The sequence below is a fragment of the Rhinatrema bivittatum genome, chromosome 3 (assembly GCF_901001135.1).
Source record: "Rhinatrema bivittatum chromosome 3, aRhiBiv1.1, whole genome shotgun sequence".
NCBI lineage: Eukaryota > Metazoa > Chordata > Amphibia > Gymnophiona > Rhinatrematidae > Rhinatrema > Rhinatrema bivittatum.
Window position 1 is genome coordinate 232,457,711 of NC_042617.1, and position 22,200 is coordinate 232,479,910.

General features: G+C 48.7%; 1 protein-coding gene across 1 annotated transcript in view; it reads right to left on the reverse strand.

The window, feature by feature from the left end:
• Window positions 1–19,343, reverse strand: part of MERTK (MER proto-oncogene, tyrosine kinase) — a 609,785-nt gene extending 590,442 nt beyond the window's left edge. Inside the window, exon 1 of the mRNA XM_029594310.1 lies at window positions 18,939–19,343. Coding sequence (XP_029450170.1) covers window positions 18,939–19,026 — 88 coding nt within the window. The 5' untranslated portion in view covers window positions 19,027–19,343. The remainder of the gene's footprint in view (window positions 1–18,938) is intronic.
• Window positions 19,344–22,200: the final 2,857 nt, after the last annotated feature.

The window sequence follows — 22,200 nt, forward strand, 5'->3', positions numbered from 1 at the left end:
GGGTCTATCTTTGCTAGGGCTAGCCAAGAAAAAGACTTTATTTATGGCTGGTGTCTTTTCTGTATCAAATCCAAGATTTTCATGGAAGTATTTTTTTAAGGTGGTATATATTCCACTTCCACCCCCCCCCCCCCCCCAGAACGCTGGGAAAGTTAACAAAACGCAAGTTCAAGTGTCTAGTGTGATTTTTTAAGTACTCCAGTCTCCACGAACAGATCCCAAAGTCCTTAACTAGCTTGGAATTGCATTCTTGCATTTGTGCCAAAATCTGCTGTGTGGAAACCAATTGATTCTTCAATTCTTGAAATTGGGTATCGAATGCAACATTCTGGGAATTAACTTTATCATTTAATTTCTCAATTTCACTCTGGCAAGTTTTCATTGAGCCTCCAAAGCTCACAATGAGATCCCAGATAGCTTCCAAAGTTATTATAGCTGGTTTAGATGGAGGTTGAAAGCACTCAGCCCCTACTGCTCCAGCCTGCACCACTCTCTACAGTCCCAGCATGGCTGCTTCAGATCTTCCCTCCAATTCCTCCAGCTCCTCCAATGGAGAAGAAGAAACAGGCAATGGTGAAATTCCAGGGGAAAAATATGTCTCCAATGGGCCCGACGAGGAATGGAGTGCCAGCAGCAATCCTCCACTTTGACCCCCTGTCACCGTTGCTCCAATGATGACATCATCATTGGAGCAACGCTGGAACGCTGGAGCCGTTGGGAAGCGCTGATCTGGGGGACTCAGCGTGGTTTCCTCAGGCGACTGCGGTGCTGTTGTGAACCTGCCCGCAACGAGCGCGGGCAGGCCCCCTACCTTCGCAGCCACTCGGGCCGCTGATGTCCTCTACAGCGCGGCAGTCCTCCGCCGACGCCATCCTCCACGGCACGGAGGCCGCGTTCCTCTCCTGCCCTGTGCGGCAGGGCTGAGTGCTGGAAGCCTCTCCACGCGGCTGGAACCGTCGCAGCCGCTCCTGCTTCTTCTTCGCCACTGTCAGGGTCCTCGAACAGCTAGGAAGCCATCCTTACTGCTGCCAGGGTCTTCAGACAGCAGGGAGCCATCCCTGCCGGTGCCTGCAGCCTGCCTGCTCTTCCATCTTCTTTCTTCGCAGCTGCAGCTGCTTCTGCAGCCTGCCTTGCTCCATCCTGGGCCCTCCACGTGGCTAGGACGCCACCAGCATGTCCTCTCTTCTCCAGATTCCCCTAGGCGCGGGCGCGCCTCCATTTGCCTTTTAAAGGGCCAGCCAGGTGTGGCCCCTGCAAACTCCTCCCCGGGCATAGTCCTCTTCAGCCCTACAAAAGGGCTCAGTGTTCAGTCCAGCTTTGCCTTCGCAAGGAGATAGATGCTCCTGGGATCTTCCTGTCCTTTGCTCCAGGAGTCTTCGTTGTTCCATCGCTTCTTCAAGGTCCTGTATTTCCTGTTCTTCATGAGAGCTCCTTGTCTTGTCCTGATGTCCTTGATTCAGTCCAGATGTCTGTCTTCCACTCCTGATGTCCACGGTCAGTCTTGATGTCTGTCTTCCAGTTACTGAAATCCGTGTTCCAGTCCAGATGTCTTTCCATTCCCGATGTCCGTGATCCAGTCCAAATGTCCGTCTTCAGTTCCTGATGTCTGTGATCCAGTCCAGATGTTCTGAACCCCCTGGTTCCTCATCGCCACCTTTCTTGGCATGCCATGTCGTGGTCCGCGACCAGCCCCATGGACGGGCTGAGTAGGGCGCCTCGTGGCACATTGCCTTCCTCACTACCGCAGCACTAGCCTCCGGGAGACTTCCGCTTGAATCCTTGTCCCTGGTCTATGGAGTTCCTTGCGCCTGCTCCGTCCATGCTAAGGACTGCAAGAACCTGTACCGTACCAGCGTGGTCTGCGACCAGCCACTGGCAGCTGTGTAGGGTGCGCCCCGGTGCAGGCCTCTACAGTTTCTGCAACATGCTCTTCTCAGTTATTCCACTATCTCGTCTAGAGTCTAAATCGGTTCCAGCGTGGTCTGTGACAGCCCCACAGGTGGGCTGTGTAGGGCGTGCTGCTTCGCAGTCTCAACCCAGCTCTTGACCCTGACTCCTTGTCTTCAGAACCTCGCTCCTGACTCCTTGTCTTCGTCCAAGTGTCCTGACTCCTTGTCTTCGTCCAAGTGTCCTCGCTCCGGAGTCTTCGTCCAAGTACCTACGTCTTCGCCTGAGTCTTCGTCCAAGTACCTCTGTCTTCGCCTGAGTCTTCGTCTGAATCTTCATGTTCCAGTCTTCGTTTGCCCCTGACCTCTGTCCGGCCTGCCGCTTCTTGCCGTTACCCAGCAGCAGGTCCGAAAGGGCTTGAACGGTCAGAGGACTGTTCAAAAGAACACCATTGCGTTGTTGGTCTTCCCGAAGCGTGCAGGTCCGGTGGAGGGTCAGTACCTTGTCATCCTTGTCTTCAGTCCAGCCTTGCTCCTGCTCCGGATTCCATTGTCTGTCTTCAGTCCAGCCTTGCTCCTGTCCAGCCCATGCTCGGGCATGCCTGCCTGCCTCGGCACTTCTTCGGAGTCCCTCTGGGGTCGAGCCATGGTCCAAGAACACAAAACCCCCTGGAAAGTGAAACCGCTCTCCTAGCGCTTCCTAACAGGTGCTCCCTCACCGCTCATCGCAGCGAGAGGAACCGCCTGTACATATGAGGATATCTAATTCTGTCCCAATGGCAAGGGTTCGTCTGGGGGAAAACGCAAACCCTGCCTTTCCTCTTCGAAGGCATAATTCAGGTAATTTCAAATATTCAAGGGAGAGCGTCTTGCGCTGCTGCTGCTGCTCATGCCGCCATCTTGTCCACTTGATGCCTCGGCAGATGAAATTTAATGTGGATAAGTGCAAGATGATGCATATAGGGAAAAATAACCCATGCTATAGTTACACAATGTTAGTTTCCATATTAGGAGCTTCCACCCAGGAAAGAGATCTAGGCATCATGGTGGATAATACATTGAAATCGTCAACTCAGTGTACTGCGGCAGTCAAAAAAGGCAAACAGAATGTTAGGAATTATTAGGGAGGGAATGGTGAATAAAACGGAAAATGTCATAATGCCTCTGTATCGCTCCATGGTGAGACCGCACCTTAAATACTGTGTACAATTCTGGTCGCCACATCTCAAAAAAGATATAGTTGCGATGGAGAAAGTACAGCGAAGGGCGACCAAAATGATAAAGGGAATGGAACAGCCCCTATGAGGAAATACTAAAGAGGTTAGGACTGTTCAGCTTGGAGAAGAGACGGCTGAGGGGGGATATGATAGAGGTGTTTAAAATCATGAGAGGTCTAGAACGGGTAAATGTGAATCAGTTATTTACTCTTTCGGATAATAGAAGGACTAGGGCAGGGGTCAGGAACCTTTTTGGCTGAGAGAGCCATAAACGCCACATATTTTAAAATGTAATTCCATGAGAGCCATACAATATGTTTAAAACTAAATATAAGTAAATGTGTGCATTTTATGTAAGATCACACTTTTAAAGTACAATAAGTCTCTGAAAATATTACACCAGGCCTTAAGACACCAATACATCTCCTATTAGGAAAACGGACCAAGTCAGGCTGCTATAGAGTCCTACACAGAAACTACACGCCAGCAGAAAACCTCACCTGAATCACGTGCTGTCCCTCACCTAACATAGAATAAAGAGACCAAAACACATAACAAGAAGCATGCAGAAAAAACTGAATTGGAAAATGCAACAAGCCAGAGTCTCTGTATGCAGTGTAACAAAGAAAAAAAGAAACATCACCCATCCTTATAAAACAAATCAAGAAATATAAAATCATCAGCAGTAAAACTGTACTAACAAAAAGAACATATTTCGAAACAGCTAATGAGTGGAATATCCAATAATTAAAAACACATATAAAACATTTCCAGATACCAACAAAATATTTCAAAATAGCAGACACAAAGACCCAGTAATGAAAAATAATAAGGATACAAACATTTTTTTGCTCTGCATACCTGGGAACGTTTGATATCCAGGTGTCCTGAGATTGTTCTGAATTAGCAGGAGGTGGGGTGGTTTGCTTGGAACTTTCTCCTCTCTGTCACATACCAGCGCTCTCTCTCACACTGGCTCTCAATGACACACCTATACACACATGCTCTCAGTACTCACATATACACGTTTTTTCTCACTCACTTATATAGGCTCTTAATTACACATTTACACACATGCTGTCTATCTTTTCACGCTTACACACACACACAGGCTTTCAATCACATAAATACATGCTGTCTTTTTCTCTCACACACAGACTCATTCACATGCTTACAAACATGTCCTCTCTTTCTCTCATTTACACACAGGCTCTCAATCACATACTCACATGCTCCCTCACCTAAATCAGCTCTCAATCACACACAGACACACATGCTCTCTCTCTTACTTATACACACAGGCTCTTAATCATACATACATATGATTTCTCTCACACACAAAGGATCTCAATCACACACACATACTCTTTCACACAAACAGGTTTTCAATCACAAACTTACACATACAGGTTCCCAATGGTAAACTTACATTCATGCTCTCTCTCTCTCTCACAGGCAGGCTCTCAATCACAGACATACTCTCTTTCACATGTACAGGCTCTCAATCATTCACATACATGCAATCTCTCACTCACACACACACACACACACACACACACACAGGCTCCCCCTCGCGGCCCGGAAGAGGAAGTGAAGAGTATCGGGTGCCTGCGCGGCAAGAGGCCACGCTAGTGCGCTCGGCATCGGCCCGAAGAAAAGAAGACTGCAGCGCGGCTCGGAGGAAAATGAAGAGGTTCAGCCGCGGCCGATGGGACTCCGCCTCCGCGAGGGCTGAAAATGAAGGAGGTTAGCGTTGGGAGGAGGCTGCTGCTGCCGCGAGTTCCCGGGGTGGGGGAGAGAGAGAGTGAATGAGCGAGCAAGCATGTGTGTTTGCTCGCTCATTCACTCTCTCTCTCCCTCACCCCGGGAACTCGCGGCAGCAGCAGCCTCCTCCCAACGCTAACCTCCTTCATTTTCAGCCCTCGCGGAGGCGGAGTCCCATCGGCCGCGGCTGAACCTCTTCATTTTCCTCCGAGCCGCGCTGCAGTCTTCTTTTCTTCGGGCCGATGCCAAGCGCACTAGCGTGGCCTCTTCTTGCCGCGCAGGCACCCGATACTCTTCACTTCCTCTTCCGGGCCGCGAGGGGGGCGAAGAGTGCACGCCGGTGCCGCTGACTCCAGCTGTCCTGCCGCGTTCCGCCCGGGCTGACAGCATTTTAAGCCCGGGCGAAGGAGGACCGGGGAGCAGCTGGGTCAGCGGGAAAGTGTAGCGACTGTCTGCGAGCCAGATGCAGCCCTCAAAAGAGCCATATCTGGCTCGCGAGCCATGGGTTCCCGACCCCTGGACTAGGGGGTACTCTATGAAGTTAGCATGTAGCAAATTTAAAACTAATCAGAGAAAATTCTTTTTCACTCAATGCACAATTAAACTCTGGAATTTGTTGCCAGGGGATGTGGCTATTGCAGTTAGTGTAGCTGGGTTTAAAAAAGGATTGGATAAATTCTTGGAGGAGAAATCCATTACCTGCTATTAATTAAGCTGACAGAAAATAGCCACTATTACTAGCATCAGTAGCATGGTATAGACTTAGTTTCTGGGTACTTGCCAGGTTCTTGTGGCCTGGATTGGCCACTGTTGGAAACAGGATGCTGGGCTTGATGGACCCTTAGTCTGACCCAGTATGGCATGTTCTTATGTTTTTAATGTGCAAACATTTTGTGAGCCAGATTCATTTGAGATTAATTTGCATATTTTAGCTATCCTGAAAAACCAGTCCTGTGCAAAGGGCTTAAAGGACTGGATCTATTTACTGATCAGAAACCTCCAGCATTTTGCACGAAACCTTATTTATTTATTTCTGTTAGAAAGTTTTATATGCAAAGTAATGACAACATAATTTACCAAGCATATAACAATGATAATCTTTTTCTGTATTTATGAGATTTAAACAAAAATACAAAGAACATTCTTGTTTAAGAAAAATGTGCAAAATTAAGAAACTACATGGTCAGTGCTGCTTCTTCCGGCACCACCTTGCTTCGCTGGGGATCCACAACTCTGCCATGGCTTCTTGAACCAATGTCATATGCATTTTTGTCTCCAGTCCGTGCTCTTTCCGGATTATCTCACCAAAACAACCTATATACTCTCCCTTTTGGACAGTAAGACCCTAGCTTGGGCATCTCCTCTTTGGGAGCAAGCGGATCCAGTGTTATAAGACTTGCCGCATTTCCTCTCGCTCTTAGGCACCGTCTTCGATGATCCCTGGAGGTAGTCTGTTTCTAGTACCTCCTTGTTGCACTTACGTCAAGGGTCCCATTCCCTAATGTACTTTGTGATTGAGTTTCGCACCCTGGCATCTGAACTTCACTGGGGCGAGGATTGTTTATGCTCAATCTTTTTGGATGGTTTAGCTGGCCGGATTAAGGACGAGTTGGCAGCCCGAGAGCTGCCCCCATCACTGGATGGCCTCACAGAGCTGGCCGGATGGATAGATCGCCGACTTCAGGAGCACTCCCAGGAGTTATACGCTCCCAAGAAACTTCCTCTGCCTACCTGAGTTCCTCAGCACTCTCCATCTCCCAAACACACGGCAAGCCCAGACAAGGTGGCTTCCGAAGAACCCATGCAACGGGGTCGTGGCCGATTGACCTCCGAGGAGGTCGCTCTGGACTGTGCTTATACTGCGGTGAGGCTGGGCACCTCCTGGCTCAATGCCCGGTATGCCCAGGAAATGCACGGGTGTAGGTCATGTTAGGGGACTACTTGTTACGCTCCACGGCCGCAGACGGCTGTGACCCCTGTTGCTCACCTCCTTTGTCTCTGCCTTGGCTCCGTTGGGTGAACTTGCGGCCTCTGCCAGCTACCGCTGGCCTTCCTGCCTCCATTCCCGGGCCCTCCAGAGCAGCATGGATGCCGCAGACTGCCATCTTACCCTCAGGGTCCCCTAGGCACGCGCACGTGCTCCTGGGCCTGCTTTAACCATATCATAGCGGGAACCTCAGAGGCGTCCCCCTCAGATGACGTCACTCATCTTGGATATTTAAACCCGCCAGCCCAGACAGTAGACGACTTGGCAAAGAATTCATCTTGCTGAATCCACCTAATCTCGCTTCAGTACTTGTTCCGGTTCCTGCTTTCGTGGTGTGAGACTATCGGGTACCTGCTCCTCGGGGGCCCTTCCTCGTCTCTCGGCTATCCGCTCCTCGAAAGGCCTTCACCCGGACTCCTGCCTGCCTCACTTCCCAAGGCTTTCTACGAACTACTCTTTCGTCTTCAGTCACTGTGAGTAACCATGCTGTGGACCACTGCTGTGATATCTACATTAGAATCCTCTCCGGTGTACCCCGCTCTGCGGACCATTGCCGTGATTTCGCTAGAGGAGCCCTCTCTGGGTCTACCCCGCTCTGCGGACCTTTGCTGTGATATCGCTAGAAGAACCTCGCTGGTGTACCCTGTCCTGCGGACCACTACCGTGACCTCCCACCGAGGAACTCTCTTGTGTACCATCTCTACGGACCCTGTGTGACTTCAGTGACTGTACTTTCGCTTGGTGCCCCCACTCCACGGGTAGTGCCGCACCTATTACCTGAATCCAATTGTCCCGAGCTGAGTCTGACGTCAGCACCTGTGCTGTCGCTCCATGGCCCGCCTCCTGGGGTCGCCCTCTATCTCTCCTTTTCCTTCTTTCTTCTGCTGTATACCATCCTGCAGCCGAGACCTCGCCTCCCGACGGTGAGGCTCAGTGGGGCTCCTCCCCTGGGCAGTACCATCCCTCATCTCGGCCAAAGGGCCCACATAACCACAAATCCTAACACTACTTCTGGGCCTGACATCTCCCGATCCCCCTCTCACTCTTCCAGTCACTCTCAAGGTGGACGGCCAAGAATTCCACACTCTAGCCCTGGTGGACTCCGGGTCAGGAGGCAATTTCATCCTTAAACAGCTTGTGCAACACGTCCATATTCCCACTTGCCTCGCTCCGGTACCTCTCATAATCTCCTCCATCTCCGGAGAGCCTCTACTGGGTAAAGTTACCCATACCACCGTCCCGCTTGTTCTCTGCACCGGTGCTCAGCACAGAGACCATAACTTTCTACGTCACTGACCGCTCCATCCATCCGGTGGTACTCGGTCTGCCCTGGTTAAGGAAACATTCTCCACAATTTGACTGGGCATCCTTGCAACTCTCCCAGTGGGGTACCACCTGTTATGCCTCGTGTCTAAAGTCGCCTATGACCCATCGCTGTCTCTCCATGGCGGTCCTCCCAGCCGGGCTACCATTCTGTTACGCTCCTTACGTGGAGGTCTTTTCTGTTGCGCCCGTCGGTCGCAGATGGCTGCAACCATTGCTGCTCACCTGTTTTTGCCCTGCAGCTCTGAGTCTGGGGAGGATGGCCGCCTCAGCTTCTGCCCGCCGCCTGCCATGGCAGTCCCGGGACAACGCTGGCGCTCCCGGCAGCCATCTTACTTCTGGGGTGACCTAGGGCACGCGCGCGCGGGCCTGCCCCATCTTAACTGCGTCTTGGGGGAACCTCGGGGGCGTCCCCACCGCATGACGTCACTGCCTATGTACATATAATCTCATCAGGCCAGCATACCATCGAGTTAGCAAGGATTCCTGTCCTGCTCAATTCCGCCATTCTGGGACTTCGCTTCGCTGTTCCTGTGCTCCTGTCTGAGTGATCTAGGTACCCGCTCCTCTGGGGCCTTGCCACACTCAGGGCTATCCGCTCCTCGGAGAGCCACCTCTACTTGCCTCACTTCTCTAACCCAGTGAGTCTCTTCTTATTTCCACAGATGACCCTTCAGTGCTCCTGTACCTTGGGTCTCCACAGTGCCTACCTCTACAGCTGGTTACTCTGTTCACAGTGAGCACTGGATCTGCTCTACTACTTCCTCCTTCTTCTCTGTGTGGATTCTCAGGTTACCCCGCTCTGCGGACCACTACCGGATCCACCCTGCCTTGGGCAAATGTCTAGCACCAGCCTCCGGCCTAGCCCGCTCTGCGGACCACTACCGGAGACAGCCTGCACAAGTCTCTACGAGAGAAGATATTCCCCGGGTTACCCCACGCTGCGGATCACTACCAGGACCACCTACACAAGCTTCATCTAAAGGAAGTATTCCCTCGGTTACCCTGCGCTGCGGGCCACTACCGGAGAGACTAGCATACAGGTCATCTACTCTGTACTGAGTCTATTAACCCGCTCCTCAGGTTATCTTGCTGTATAATAAAACTACTGCCTCTGGTGTCCATCACTGCTGAGACCCCGCCTGTCATGGTGAGTCCCCACAGGGTTCCTCCCTGTGGGTGGAGTCAGCTCTTCCCATGGCCTAAGGGCCCACGAACTAGTTCTAAACACACAGAATGTAACATTTTCCAAGCAAGGAGCGGATACCCTGCCTCCGCATCGCCAGTTTGATTGTGCCATCAACCTCCTGCCTAATACAGAACTGCCCCCCACCGGGTCAGGTCTACTTGCTATCCTTTGCGGAGACCAGGGCCATGTCCGACTATGTACGGGAAGATTTTGCCAAGGGATTTATCCACAAATCCACATCTCCTGCCGGGGCAGGCTTCTTTTCTGTGGCCAAAAAGGACGGTTCCCTCCGTCCCTGTATAGATTACAGGGGTTTCAATGCCATCATTCAGAAAGACCATTAGCCCCTGCCACTCATTGCTGAGTTATTTGATCACCTACAGGGAGCCCGGATCTTCTCCAAACTTGATCTGCGGGGAGCCTATAACCTTATCCGCATACGGGAGGGTGACGGGTGGAAAACGGCCTTTAATACTCGCGACAGGCACTACGAGTACTTAGTCATGCCATTTGGAATCTGCAACGCCCCGGCCGTTTTCCAGAACATGATGAATGAGATCTTCTGTGACCTATTATACAAGTGTGTCGTCGTCTACCTGGACAATATTCTATTCTTCTCCAGGGACCTCCCCACTCATCGCCAGGACGTTCTCCGAGTGCTCCAACGTCTTCGAGACCACCAGCTCTTTGCCAAACTCGAGAAGTGCTCTTTCGAGAAGGAAAACCTACCCTTCCTAGGGTACACAGTCTCCCGACATGGATTCCACATGGACCTGGAAAAAAGAGCATCCAGGAATGGCCACAACTGACAGGTCTGCGGGCTGTTCAGCGATTTCTTGGGTTCGCCAACTATTATTGAACATTCATCCACAACTACTCTAAACTCGTAGCCCCGATTACCACCCTGACCTGCATGGGAGCAACACCAAAACAGGCCATAACCGCCTTCCAACGCCTAAAATCCGCTTTCCTCCACGAACCTTGCCTGCGGCATCCCAATCCGCTGTGCCCCTTCGTGCTTGAAGTTGACACCTCTTCCAAAGAGTAGGGGCGGTATTAAGTCAACATTCCCCTACCAGCACGCTCCATCCGTGTTCCTTCTTTTCCAGACAATTCTCACCAGCAGAACGGAACTACGGAATCGGTGACAATGAGCTTCTAGCGATCAAGCTCGCCTTTGAGGAATGGCGTCCCTGGTTGGAAGGATCTCAATACCCCATCACCGTGTACATGGACCATAAAAATCTACAATACCTTCATCTACAATACCTTCATCTTTTTTACCTGCTTTAACTTTACCCTGCGCTACCGGCCAGCTGCTAAGAATGCCAAAGTGGACGCCCTCTCTCGTGCGTTCACTCCTGAAGACGTCGCTGAACCTCCTCACCATATCATAGATCCAGCGTGAGTCCTTCTGTCAGCCACCGTCACCGTGCCCCTAGGGAAAACTGTGGTTCCTCGCTGACTTCGCAGCAAAATCCTGCACTGGGCCCACGACTCTAGCACCGTGGGGCACCCTGGGCGAGCCCACACCCTTGCCGTTGTCCTATGATACTATTGGTGGCCCATGGTCAGGATGGATGTTTGTAGCTAAGTTGACTCCTGCCAAGCCTGTGCTCAGCAAAAACCCCTATCGGGTCCCACCTGGGGTTTGTTACAACCTTTACCAGCTCCCGCAGAACCGTGGTCTCATATTGCCACGGATTTCATCGTGGACTTACCAGACTCTGAAGCAGTTCCTCCACAGCTATGTCAACCTACAACAAAATGACTGAGCCTCCCTGCTCCCCTGGATGGAATTTGCATTGAACTCCCATTTCTCCTCCGCCACCAAATCCTCGCCTTTCCTACAGGTCTACGGGCAGCAGCCTCTCCCTCCGCTGCCTTCACCGTTACCAGTTCCCTCTCCTGCTGCCCAGTTAATGGCGCGTGAATTGCACAATCTTTGGGAACAAACGCAGCTTCTTCTACAGAAGGCCAGTCAAAGAGCCAAGAAAATCGCTGATGCCCATCAAAGACCTGCTCCACATTTCAGAACCGGCGAAAGGGTCTGGCTCAGCACCAAATATGTCCACCTGAAACTCCCATCCATGTGCCTGGCACCTCATTATACCGGTCCCTTTCCGGTACTCCATCAACTGGGGCCCATCACCTATCAGTTATGTCTACCTCCTACCCTGAGGATCCACAATTCCTTTCATGCTTCCCTTTTGAAGCCTCTGGTGCTATCTTGGCCGTCACGAACACCTCCCAAGCCTCAACCTTTAACAGCCAAAGAAGAGTCCACCAGGTCTGCAACATCCTGGATATAAGGAGAAGAGGTCGAAGATGGGAATACCTCTTATCCTTGGAGGGCTTTGGCCCAGAAGAGAATTCCTGGGAACCGGCTGCCAACACATTAGATAAGAACCTGCTTGAACAGTTTCATCACTCCCATCTTGGGAAACCAAAACCCCCAGGGAGAGGCTCTAGAGGAGGGGGTACTGTTGCACTCACCGACCGCACTGGCCGCTCCGGACCAGCCCCTCGCTGTCCCTGGCATCGCACTGCCGGGCTGCCAATTCCCGGACCCTCCGCAACACATCCCAGCTGCTCAGCCTTCGTTTCCTCCTGTGCTGGGCCTCCTTTGGCACGCAGGACGCTGCCAGCTTCCCTGCCTGTCGGGCCCTTTCCCTATGCGCACGCACACAGCTATGGCTGCGATTTAAAGGGCCAGTGGCGGGAATTATCCGCGGGCCCCGCCGGATGATGTCACAAGCCCTGGCCTATTTAGACCTGATTCCACTGTACCTCTATGACTCGGCAATGAGTTCCCTGCCTCTTCTGTGGTGGTTCCCAGCGCTTCTTCAGTTGCAGTACTGTTCCTGTTCATGTCTCCAGCTCCGGCTCCCGACTTCCGCTCCTGTTTCTGCTCCTGGTTCCTCACTCCTTGTACCTTTTTCCCTCGGACGGACTTCCCTGGCTTAGAACTTCGGATCAGACCTCACCTTGCTTGCTCGCCACTTACCCAGGACTTCGGATCGGACTCCTTCCTGCCTGACCACAGCCGATCCCGGGATCTCGTTTCCGATAACACGTCGGAGTTTCTTCACAGGGGTCACCTAGGTCCAGCCGGCCCCGGCACCCAAGGGCTCAACCTGCAGGGAACAGGGTTAGTAGTGCTGAAGCTCCAGCCGGCCCCTGTCTTCATCCAGCCTCACCTCCTGACGTTGGGAACCCGCGGTAGGTCTTCCTCCCGGGTTGCGTCAATTCCAACTCAGGCTAAGGGTCCACAGTCCACATCAAGGTTCCAACACATACGCACGCATGTTAAAAAAACAGTCTGACTTCGCACACATGTGCGCCAAATTTTAAGTGGGTGTGCGCAAATCCCGCTTCTACGACATAAATTGGGGTATTTTAAAAGGGGTGCACACCAATGCCATTCCCAGTTTTACCAGTTCATCCCCAGTTTACCCAGGTAAGCGACAAGTACTCCAACCCCCCTGGTTTGATAGGCTTCACTCCCCCAAGTTAGCCCTGACACTTAAAACCCTGCAGATCTGCCATTATTCTTTAAATTTTAACTTACCTGGCATCCATAGCAGAAGTAAAGTTACGTGGTAGGGGACCTCGGTGCAACCTTAGATGCGTGCATTAGTATTTATACACACATCCTAGGTTCATGTCCCAAAATGTCTATGCCCCACCCAGACCATGCCCATGCCCTACCCCTTTTTGAAAACTTTTGAGATATGTGCGCGCTTTGGGAGATATGTGCGTATCTCTGCGTCTTTTAAAATCCGCTCAGTGCATGTGAGCCCGACTTCTTCTCAAATCCCCTAATTAATGCACGCATTGGGCTTTTAAAATTCACCTCTAAGTGTGATTTTTTACGTAACCCACCCAGAATTTTGGAGGGCGCAGGCTAAAAATAATTTTCAAATACATTTTCAAAAAACAAAGTACCTATTGGCAAAACTTTAGGATAAAGTAATAGAAATTACCTCCTTCTCTTTTGAATGTATTTAGTCACATCAGGAAATATTCTGAACTTACAAGTTAAGAACAATTAATGGCCATGATTTAAAAAAGTCTCAAAACCCAATCACAGTCTGGTCTAACACAAAATTAACTATTAAAGTTGCAGATGTAGCCGAAGGTACACCTGAACTTTCCAAAAAAGCTGAAAGATCTACACTATCAGACAGCATTTACGATGGCACAAGATTATTTTCAAAGTCATCCTTTTTGGGAAAGGGTAAATAATACACCCTGTGGAGGCACAGTTTCTGACTTAATCTTCAAAATAGCTATCAAATACTTTTAAAATATTTCAGTTGGTGAAATTTCGGACTTATAAGAACTTGAGGTTAATCAATTTTCCTATTTCCTGATGTTTTCAAAATTTTACAATTTGTAAGCCCTCTGGGGATAGGGAAATACCTACAGTACCTGAATGTAAACCGATGTGATATCTCAGATTGAATGTCAGTATATAAAAATAATAATAAATAAATAAATAAGTTGTTATGGAAAGTATATTATCCTTTATCAAAGAAATTTCATACTGCTGCTGCCAAAGAGGCCCGCCCAGTCAGCAGAGCGCTGAAAACTACTATCACCACTTTGGTTTCTATTCTATCTGGGACTTTAACAGCAGCCTCATCATGCCATGACTTCTCCAACAACACATTGGATCCAGCAGAGTCCTCCTTTCCGCTGGGATTGCGGTTGGGAATTGCGGTGGGATTGTGCTATTACCCCTTACTGAATAAGGGGTAAAGTTAGCGCGTCGAAAATGCGCATCCAACCCCCCCGAAACTAATAGCGCCCGCAACATGCAAATGCATGTTGATGGACCTATTAGTTATTCCCGTGTGATCCAGAAAGCAAAATGTGCAGCAAAGTCGCACATTTTACTTTCAAAAATTAATGCCTGCCCAAAGGCTGGCGTTAATTTCTGCCGGCGCCGGGGAAGTGTACAGAAAAGCAGAAAAAACTGCTTTTCTGTACACCCTCTGACTTAATATCATAGTGATAAGTCGGAGGCTCCAAAAATAAAAAAAATAAAAAAATTTAAAATCGGCTTGCAGGTTGGAAGACGGACGCTCAATTATGCCGGCGTCCTTTTTCTGAACCCGTGGCTGTCAGCTATTACCCCTTACTGAATAAGGGGTAAAGCTAGCGCATCGAAAACGTGTGTCCAATCGCGGGCTAACAGCCCGAGAATTAGCAGCACAGTGATAATGGGTGATTTCAATTATCCCAGTATTGACTAGGTAAATATCACTTCAGGACATGCCAAGGAGGTGAAGCTCCTAGAAGAAATAAATGACTGCTTCATGGAATACCTGGTACAAGAACCAACAAAGGGGGGGAGGGACCTATTTTAGACCTAGTCATTAGTAGGACACAGGATTTGATATGAGTTAACTATTTTGGGGCACTTGGCAATAGTGATCATAATATGATCAAATTTGTCTTAACTGGAGGGAGGACACTAAAGAAATCTACTGGGATAGTATTTAAATTTCAAAAGGAAGACTATGAGAAAATGAGAAAAATGACTAGAAAAAAACTGAAAGGTGCAGCTACCAAGGTTAAGAGTTTATAACAGGCATGTGTTATGGAACCCTGCCCGCGGAGCTAACCCCCGCGAGCAGGCCCTGCTCACCTCTTTTCTGCTACCATGCTTCACCCGATGTGGCACGGATGCCGCTGATGTCGGGCCTTCCGGTGCGGCTGGAGCCGCGGAATTTCTTGCTCTCATGGCCTGGAGGCCGCCCCCGGTGCCCTGCTTCTCCGCGGCAGGAGCCGCGGATTTTCTGTCCTCTTCGCAACTGGAAGTCGCCATCAAAGTCTTTTACATCTTCGCGGCAGGAGGCCACATCCCCGGGCTCGATTAGCGGCTGGAGCCGCCCCCGGGGCCTCCTGCAGCAGCTGGAGCCGCTGCCGTCATCGGGGCCTGCTTCTCAGGCCAGCCCTGCTTCTTCGCGACGTCGACACTGTGCAGGCTGCTGTCTACTGTCCTGCACAGTTAGCTTCCTTCCTCTAGGCGTGCGGCCGCGCCTCTCTCCAGAATTTAAAGGGCCAGACACAGGAAGTGTGGCTGGCCCCACCTATGGACTGATTTCCTGCTTGAGCCCTATAAAAGGGCTGTCTTCGCACTACGTCTTGGCCTTGCATCGGAGTTACTTCACTCTGGAGGCTCCTGCCTGCCAGAGCTCCATCAGGTCTTCTATCTTCTCCATGGAGTTCCTCGTCTCGTCTGTTCCTCATTATGCCATGTCTTCGTGCCTGAGATCCTCGTCCAGGTGTCCTGGTGTTTCGTCTCCTGGTGTTTCGCCTCCTGGTGTTCTGCCCTTCTTGGTGTTTCTTTCAGCGCTCCTGAGCCTTCTGGTCCTGTCAGGCCTTGCTCCCTCGGACGACGTCTTTCCCAAGCGTGGAGTGGCCTGCAGGTGGAATTTGTTCCTGTGCTCCTGAGCTGTCATGTCCTGCCAGCCTTTGTGGTGCTTCGGACGACATCTGGCTCCGTCATCTGAGTCCCACCTCAACTGGATTCTTCCCTGCGCTCGTCCCACTCTCCACGTGGTCCGTGACCAGCCTCCTCTGGCTGTGTAGGGTGCGCAGTGGGACAGGGTGATCCGCAACCAGCCCATTGGGTCCGCCCGTGAAGGTGGGCTGAGTAGGATGCCCTGAGAGACAGTGCCAATGTCCTCCTGCCCAGCTTCTCGTCTCGTCTGGACTTCGTCAAGTTCCTCGTCATGTCTCTGATGTCGTCGCATCGACCCTGGTCCAGGATGCCGTCTCATCGACCCTGGTCCATGATGTCTTCGCATCAGCCCTGGTGTCATGTCTTCAATAGCCCTGGTGTCATGTCTTCAACAACCCTCGTCTGTGATGCCGTTGCATCAACCTTGGTGTCATGTCTTCATGTCAAGGCCTGTCTGCCCTCGTCCTCAGGCCAGGCCTGCTGCTCCATGCTGATCTAGCCACAGGTCCGAAAGGGCTTGGAATGGTCGGAGGACCATTCACCTTCCAACATCTTGTTGTTGGCCTTGGAAGTTTGCAGGCCTGGCAGAGGGTAAGATCGTCTGCCATGCTGGAACACACCGTCAACCCTCAGTTCGGTCCTGGATCCGTCTGGGGTCAGGCTGAGGCCCAAGGGCACATTAAAAACACCCTCAACGTAACAGCATGGACTTTGTTTAAAAGTACCATCTAGGAAGCCCAGACCAGATGTATTTAAAACATTACAAAAGGTAGAAAGAAGGCTAAATAACTACTCGCGTTGTTAAAAGGTGACATGAGAGATGCAATCATAGCTAAAAGATCATCTTTCAAAAAATGGAAAAGGGATTCAACCGATAAGAAGAAAACAAATTAATAAGCCAGTTATTGTGCAAGAGACTTATTATATATAACCTGCTTTTCATACAATCTAAAAACAGAAAAAATATAACATGCATACAAACTCAGAAAAACAGAACATTAGATATCAAAACATCAACAACAAAAAACACTAAAACATCATAAAACATATACATATATATGTAGATATATAAAACTGAAGTTTATTTTACTTTATGGGTGTATTTTTGTTTCTTAAATCAATATGACCTGACATTCAATAAGTAAATGCACATCTACAACCTTTATTAGAGAAGGAACATCTAAGATTCAAAGTCTTTTTACTTCTATATTTAAGCTCTTTTATGTGCACCATATACAACATTTATTAGGTTATTTTGGGACAGATCCATGCAGAGTATTATTATGCACATTGAACTTCAGTCTTTACTCAGTTTCTCCTGATCACTGCCTTGTTGTTAACCATTTTCTTAATAAATTAAATTCCCAGTAGTTTTTCTCCTGTATTTTTGTCTTGACTAGACTGCAAGCTCTACTGAGCAGGGACTGTCTCATATATATTTGTATAGTGCTGCATTCTAATAGCACCATAGAAATGATAAATAGCAGCAATGCATTTATTTGTACAGCAATGAAAATCTTGAGTGCCTTCTAGAGCCAAACAAATCACATTTTTTTGCCTCCTCTATTTATTTATTTATAAAATTACAATAAGATCTTTAAAAGCAATGTACAACAAAAACAAAATACAATTAAAACAGTAAAAACATACAGTATAACCATATACTAAAACAGGTCTAAAACAAAATTCACATTCATGCTGCTGGTCTTAGATATAATTACAGCTTATAAACTAGCCTCTAGAAGACTATTTTCATATATCTTTCCTCTAGATTTTGTAAATTATACTTTTAGAGTATTTTTCTTGTCCCACCAAGAGGGAATTGTTGCTCCTCTGTTTCTACACTGTGTATCTGTAATATAACCAAAATCTCTCCTCAAACTCAATGTTCAGCAAATAGAAACTCACATTCCACAGTTCAGAAGAAAAGCTACAACCTGGAAAGATCTGAGGTATGCACCAAAGTTTATATTAAAATGGCTGCTCAAACATTCTTAAAAGTAATTTTTCTATTAATTCTGGAGCGAAAAGATTAGCAGGCTTTCTAAACTAGTCACATCATTTTATGTGTTATTGAGATCTGACCATAATTTAAATGAACTGGAGGCACTGCAGCTTTAACAGAAATGCAACTATTGTCAGATCTTCTAACTTTTTATGATTATTAATTATGCCACTGCAGAGTTATCACTGTAAGTTACAATAAATGTTTAGAGAGGCTGATATATATCAATGATTAGAAGCATTAAAACTAAACCCACCTTGTAACTTAACTTACATAATAGTAATAATTTGAGAAATTCCTGCCTATGGTCATAGCCACAAAATAGGAACATGCATTTAGTACATCTGGCCCTATGAAAAGGTAAATATCCTTTCTTAGAGAAAGGAGTGTGATAGAAAAGGACTCAACAAAGATCTCGGTTTATTATAAGCCATAAAATTACAAACATCAACCCCCCTCAGGAGTTCTCCTTCACTCTATCACTGGAATGCCTTTTATGGTTCACTTATGGCAGCCACACTACTTTATGTTTTCAGGTAATATGCTTTCCACATCTGAATTCTGACCTGAAGAAGAGAGTTTTAGCTTTCGAAAGACAGTCAAGAAATGTACTAAATTAGTCCAATAAAAAGATCACCTGATATACATATTTTTTATTTGTACTAAGTATATTTATTCTATAAGTTCTCCGAGATAAAGTAGCTAAGCTATGCAACAAGCAAGCAGTTTTTCTCCAGTTCTCTCTATAGGGAAGAGTATTTTTTGCTGGCTCAGAAAATCTTTTCTGATAAATCAACTTGGCAGAGTCTGCACGGCTCTAGTAGTGATCTGGGATCTATCTTGCCAGCCCCATCACGTAATTTGCTGCAGACTTCCTTCTGTCTACAATTTCTCTTTACAGGAGCAGCGCCAAATTTCACAAACGTTTATGGTGAATTTAACAGTTTCTATTGCAACACATGCCTTTAAAGTTGGTCATTTATCATTTAGATCAATGACTGGGACCTGATCAGCTGGAAAGAGTAAATTGGTGCTTGGGGACTCTCTCCAGCACGCACATCTTTATTTACTTTTTCCCATCTGGAGACTTACCTTCTACCGCAGAAACGTGAGGCGGCGGCGGAAGCAGCAGCAGCAGCAGCAGGAGACAGAGGGAGCTGCTGCCCCGGCAGTTCGGCATCTTTTCTCCTGACCGCCAGGCGCCTGCAGCCCGCCTCACAAAGCGGGGAAAGGAAGGAGCAAATCGTGCAGCCCGCTCAGGAGGGCAACGCCGCAACTGTCCCTTCGCAAGCTGGGGGGCGTTTAATACAGGCAGATCTCCCGCTCCGGCCAGTGGGGGTACTGTCTTTATACCGGGGATCAGAGCTCCTTCCCTAGCCAGTAGGTATTGCCTTTCTCTTTTCCGTTTGCACTTTTGCCTGTCCCACTCCAGAGCTTGCAAGGGTTGTCCGTGATGTCACAGAGGGCTCCTCCGCCTGGAGGGGGTGGGGTTCTAGTGCCAAGACTTTGGTAAACAGAGTTGGAGAAGCAAGATTTGTGCTGTTCACACAGAAGTGGGATGGACTTGTAAACTGCCAAGTTTTAGGTCCTCTGAAGATATTCAGATTTTTGGACTTTGAGTCTTTTTTTATTATATCACTCTCCTTCCTGCTTCTCATAGCAGGAAGCCTCACCTCTGGCTCACAGTTCCCACTATTCCTGTAAGTCTCTGAACCAGTTACTCACGCTGATCTGCACTAAACTTTGTTTTCTTACAGGCCAGTGCACCGGTTAACTCTGTATTGGATGCACGTTTTGGACGCACTAAACCAGGGGTCAGGAACCTTCTTGGCTGAGAGAGCCATAAACGCCACATATTTTAAAATGTAATTCTGTAACCGTATCCAAATTCCATGAGAGCCATACAATATGTTTAAAACTAAATACAAGTAAATGTGTGCATTTTATGTAAGATCACACTTTTAAAGTACAATAAGTCCCTGAAAATATTACACCAGGCCTTAAGACACCAATACATCTCCTATTAGGAAAACGGACCAAGTCAGGCTGCTATAGTCCTACACAGAAACTACACGCCAGCAGAAAACCTCACCTGAATCACGTGCTGTCCCTCACCTAACATAGAATAAAGAGACCAAAACGCATAACAAGAAGCATGCAGAAAAAACTGAATTGGAAACTGCAACAAGCCAGAGTCTCTGTATGCAGTGTAACAAAGGAAAAAAGAAACATCACCCATCCTTATAAAACAAATCAAGAAATATAAAATCATCAGCAGTAAAACTGTACTAACAAAAAGAACATATTTCAAAACAGCTGATGAGTGGAATATCCAATAATTAAAAACTCATATAAAACATTTCCAGATACCAACAAAATATTTCAAAATAGCAGACACAAAGACCCAGTAATGAAAAATAATAAGGATACAAAAATTTTTTTTGCTCTGCATACCTGGGAACGTTTGAAATCCAGGTGTCCTGAGATTGTTCTGAATTAGCAGGAGGTGGGGTGGTTTGCTTGGAACTTTCTCCTCTCTCAGTCACATATCAGCGCTCTCTCTCACACTGGCTCTCAATGACACACCTATACACACATGCTCTCAGTACTCACATAGACACATGTTTTTTCTCTCTCACTTATATAGGCTCTTAATTACACATATGCTGTCTATCTTTTCACGCTTACACACACACAGGCTTTCAATCACAAAAATACATGCTGTCTTTTTCTCTCACACACAGACTCTCATTCGCATGCTTACAAACATGTCCTCTCTTTCTCTCATTTACACACAGGCTCTCAATCACATACTCACATGCTCCCTCACCTAAATCAGCTCTCAATCATACACAGACACACATGGTCTCTCTCTCTCATTTAAACACAGGCTCTCAATCACATACTCACATGCTCCATCACCTAAACCAGCTCTCAATCACACACAGACACACATGATCTCTCTCTTACTTATACACACAGGTTCTTAATCATACATACACATGATTTCTCTCACACACAAAGGATCTCAATCATACACACATACTCTTTCACACAAACAGGTTTTCAATCACAAACTTACCATACAGGTTCCCAATGGTAAACTTACATTCATGCTCTCTCTCTCTCACAGGCAGGCTCTCAATCACAGACATACTCTCTTTCACATGTACAGGCTCTCAATCATTCACATACATGCAATCTCTCACTCACACACACACACAGGCCCCCCCCAGCTCTCAATCATTCACATACATGCAATCTCTCTCTCACACACACACACACACAGGCCCCCCCAGCTCTCAATCATTCACAATCATGCAATCTCTGACACACACACACACACACAGGCGCCCCCTCCCCCCCCCCCCCCCCCCCCCGCGGCCCGGAAGAGGAAGTGGAGAGTATCGGGTGCCTGCGTGGCAGGAAGAGGCCACGCTAGTGCGCTCGGCATCGGCCCGAAGAAAAGAAGACTGCAGCGCGGCTAGGAGGAAAATGAAGAGCTTCAACCGCGGCCGATGGGACTCCGCCTCTGTGAGGGCTGAAAATGAAGAGGTTAGCGTTGGGAGGAGGCTGCTGCTGCCGCGAGTTCCCGGGGTGGGGGTGGGGGAGAGAGAGAGTGAATGAGCGAGCAGATTCACTCTCTCTCACTCCCACCCCGGGAACTCGCGGCAGCAGCAGCCTCCTCCCAACGCTAACCTCTTCATTTTCAGCCCTCACGGAGGCGGAGTCCCATCGGCCGCGGTTGAACATTTTCCTCCGAGCCGCGCTGCAGTCTTCTTTTCTTCGGGCCGATGCCAAGCGCACGCACCCGATACTCTCCACTTCCTCTTCCGGGGGGGGGGGGGGGGGGCGGGAAGAAGAGAGCACGCCGGTGCCGCTGACTCCAGCTGTCCTGCCACGTTCCGCCCGGGCTGACAGCATTTTAAGCCCGGGTGGAGGAGGACCGGGGAGCAGCTGGTTCAGCGGGAAAGTGTGGCGACACTTGTCTGCGAGCCAGATGCAGCCCTCAAAAGAGCCAACTCTGGCTCGCGAGCCATGGGTTCCCGACCCCTGCACTAAACCAATCCCCATCCCCCCCCGCAATAATGGGATTAGTGCATCCAAAACGCGCCCAATCGAGCACATAGCTAATAGCACTCATCGCATATAAAGTCATATAGATGAGATTATTAGCCATTACCCCGGGATACAAAAAGCGATCACACGCCCAACTCACCCTGTTTAACGTACAAAATGTAACAGTCCAAGTGTATATTATGCGTGAATGTTGTGCAGGTAGCGGGAGAAAATGGATGCTCGTATCGAGTGTCCGTTTCTCTAATCCGCATTTACAGCCACCTATCCTGAGTGC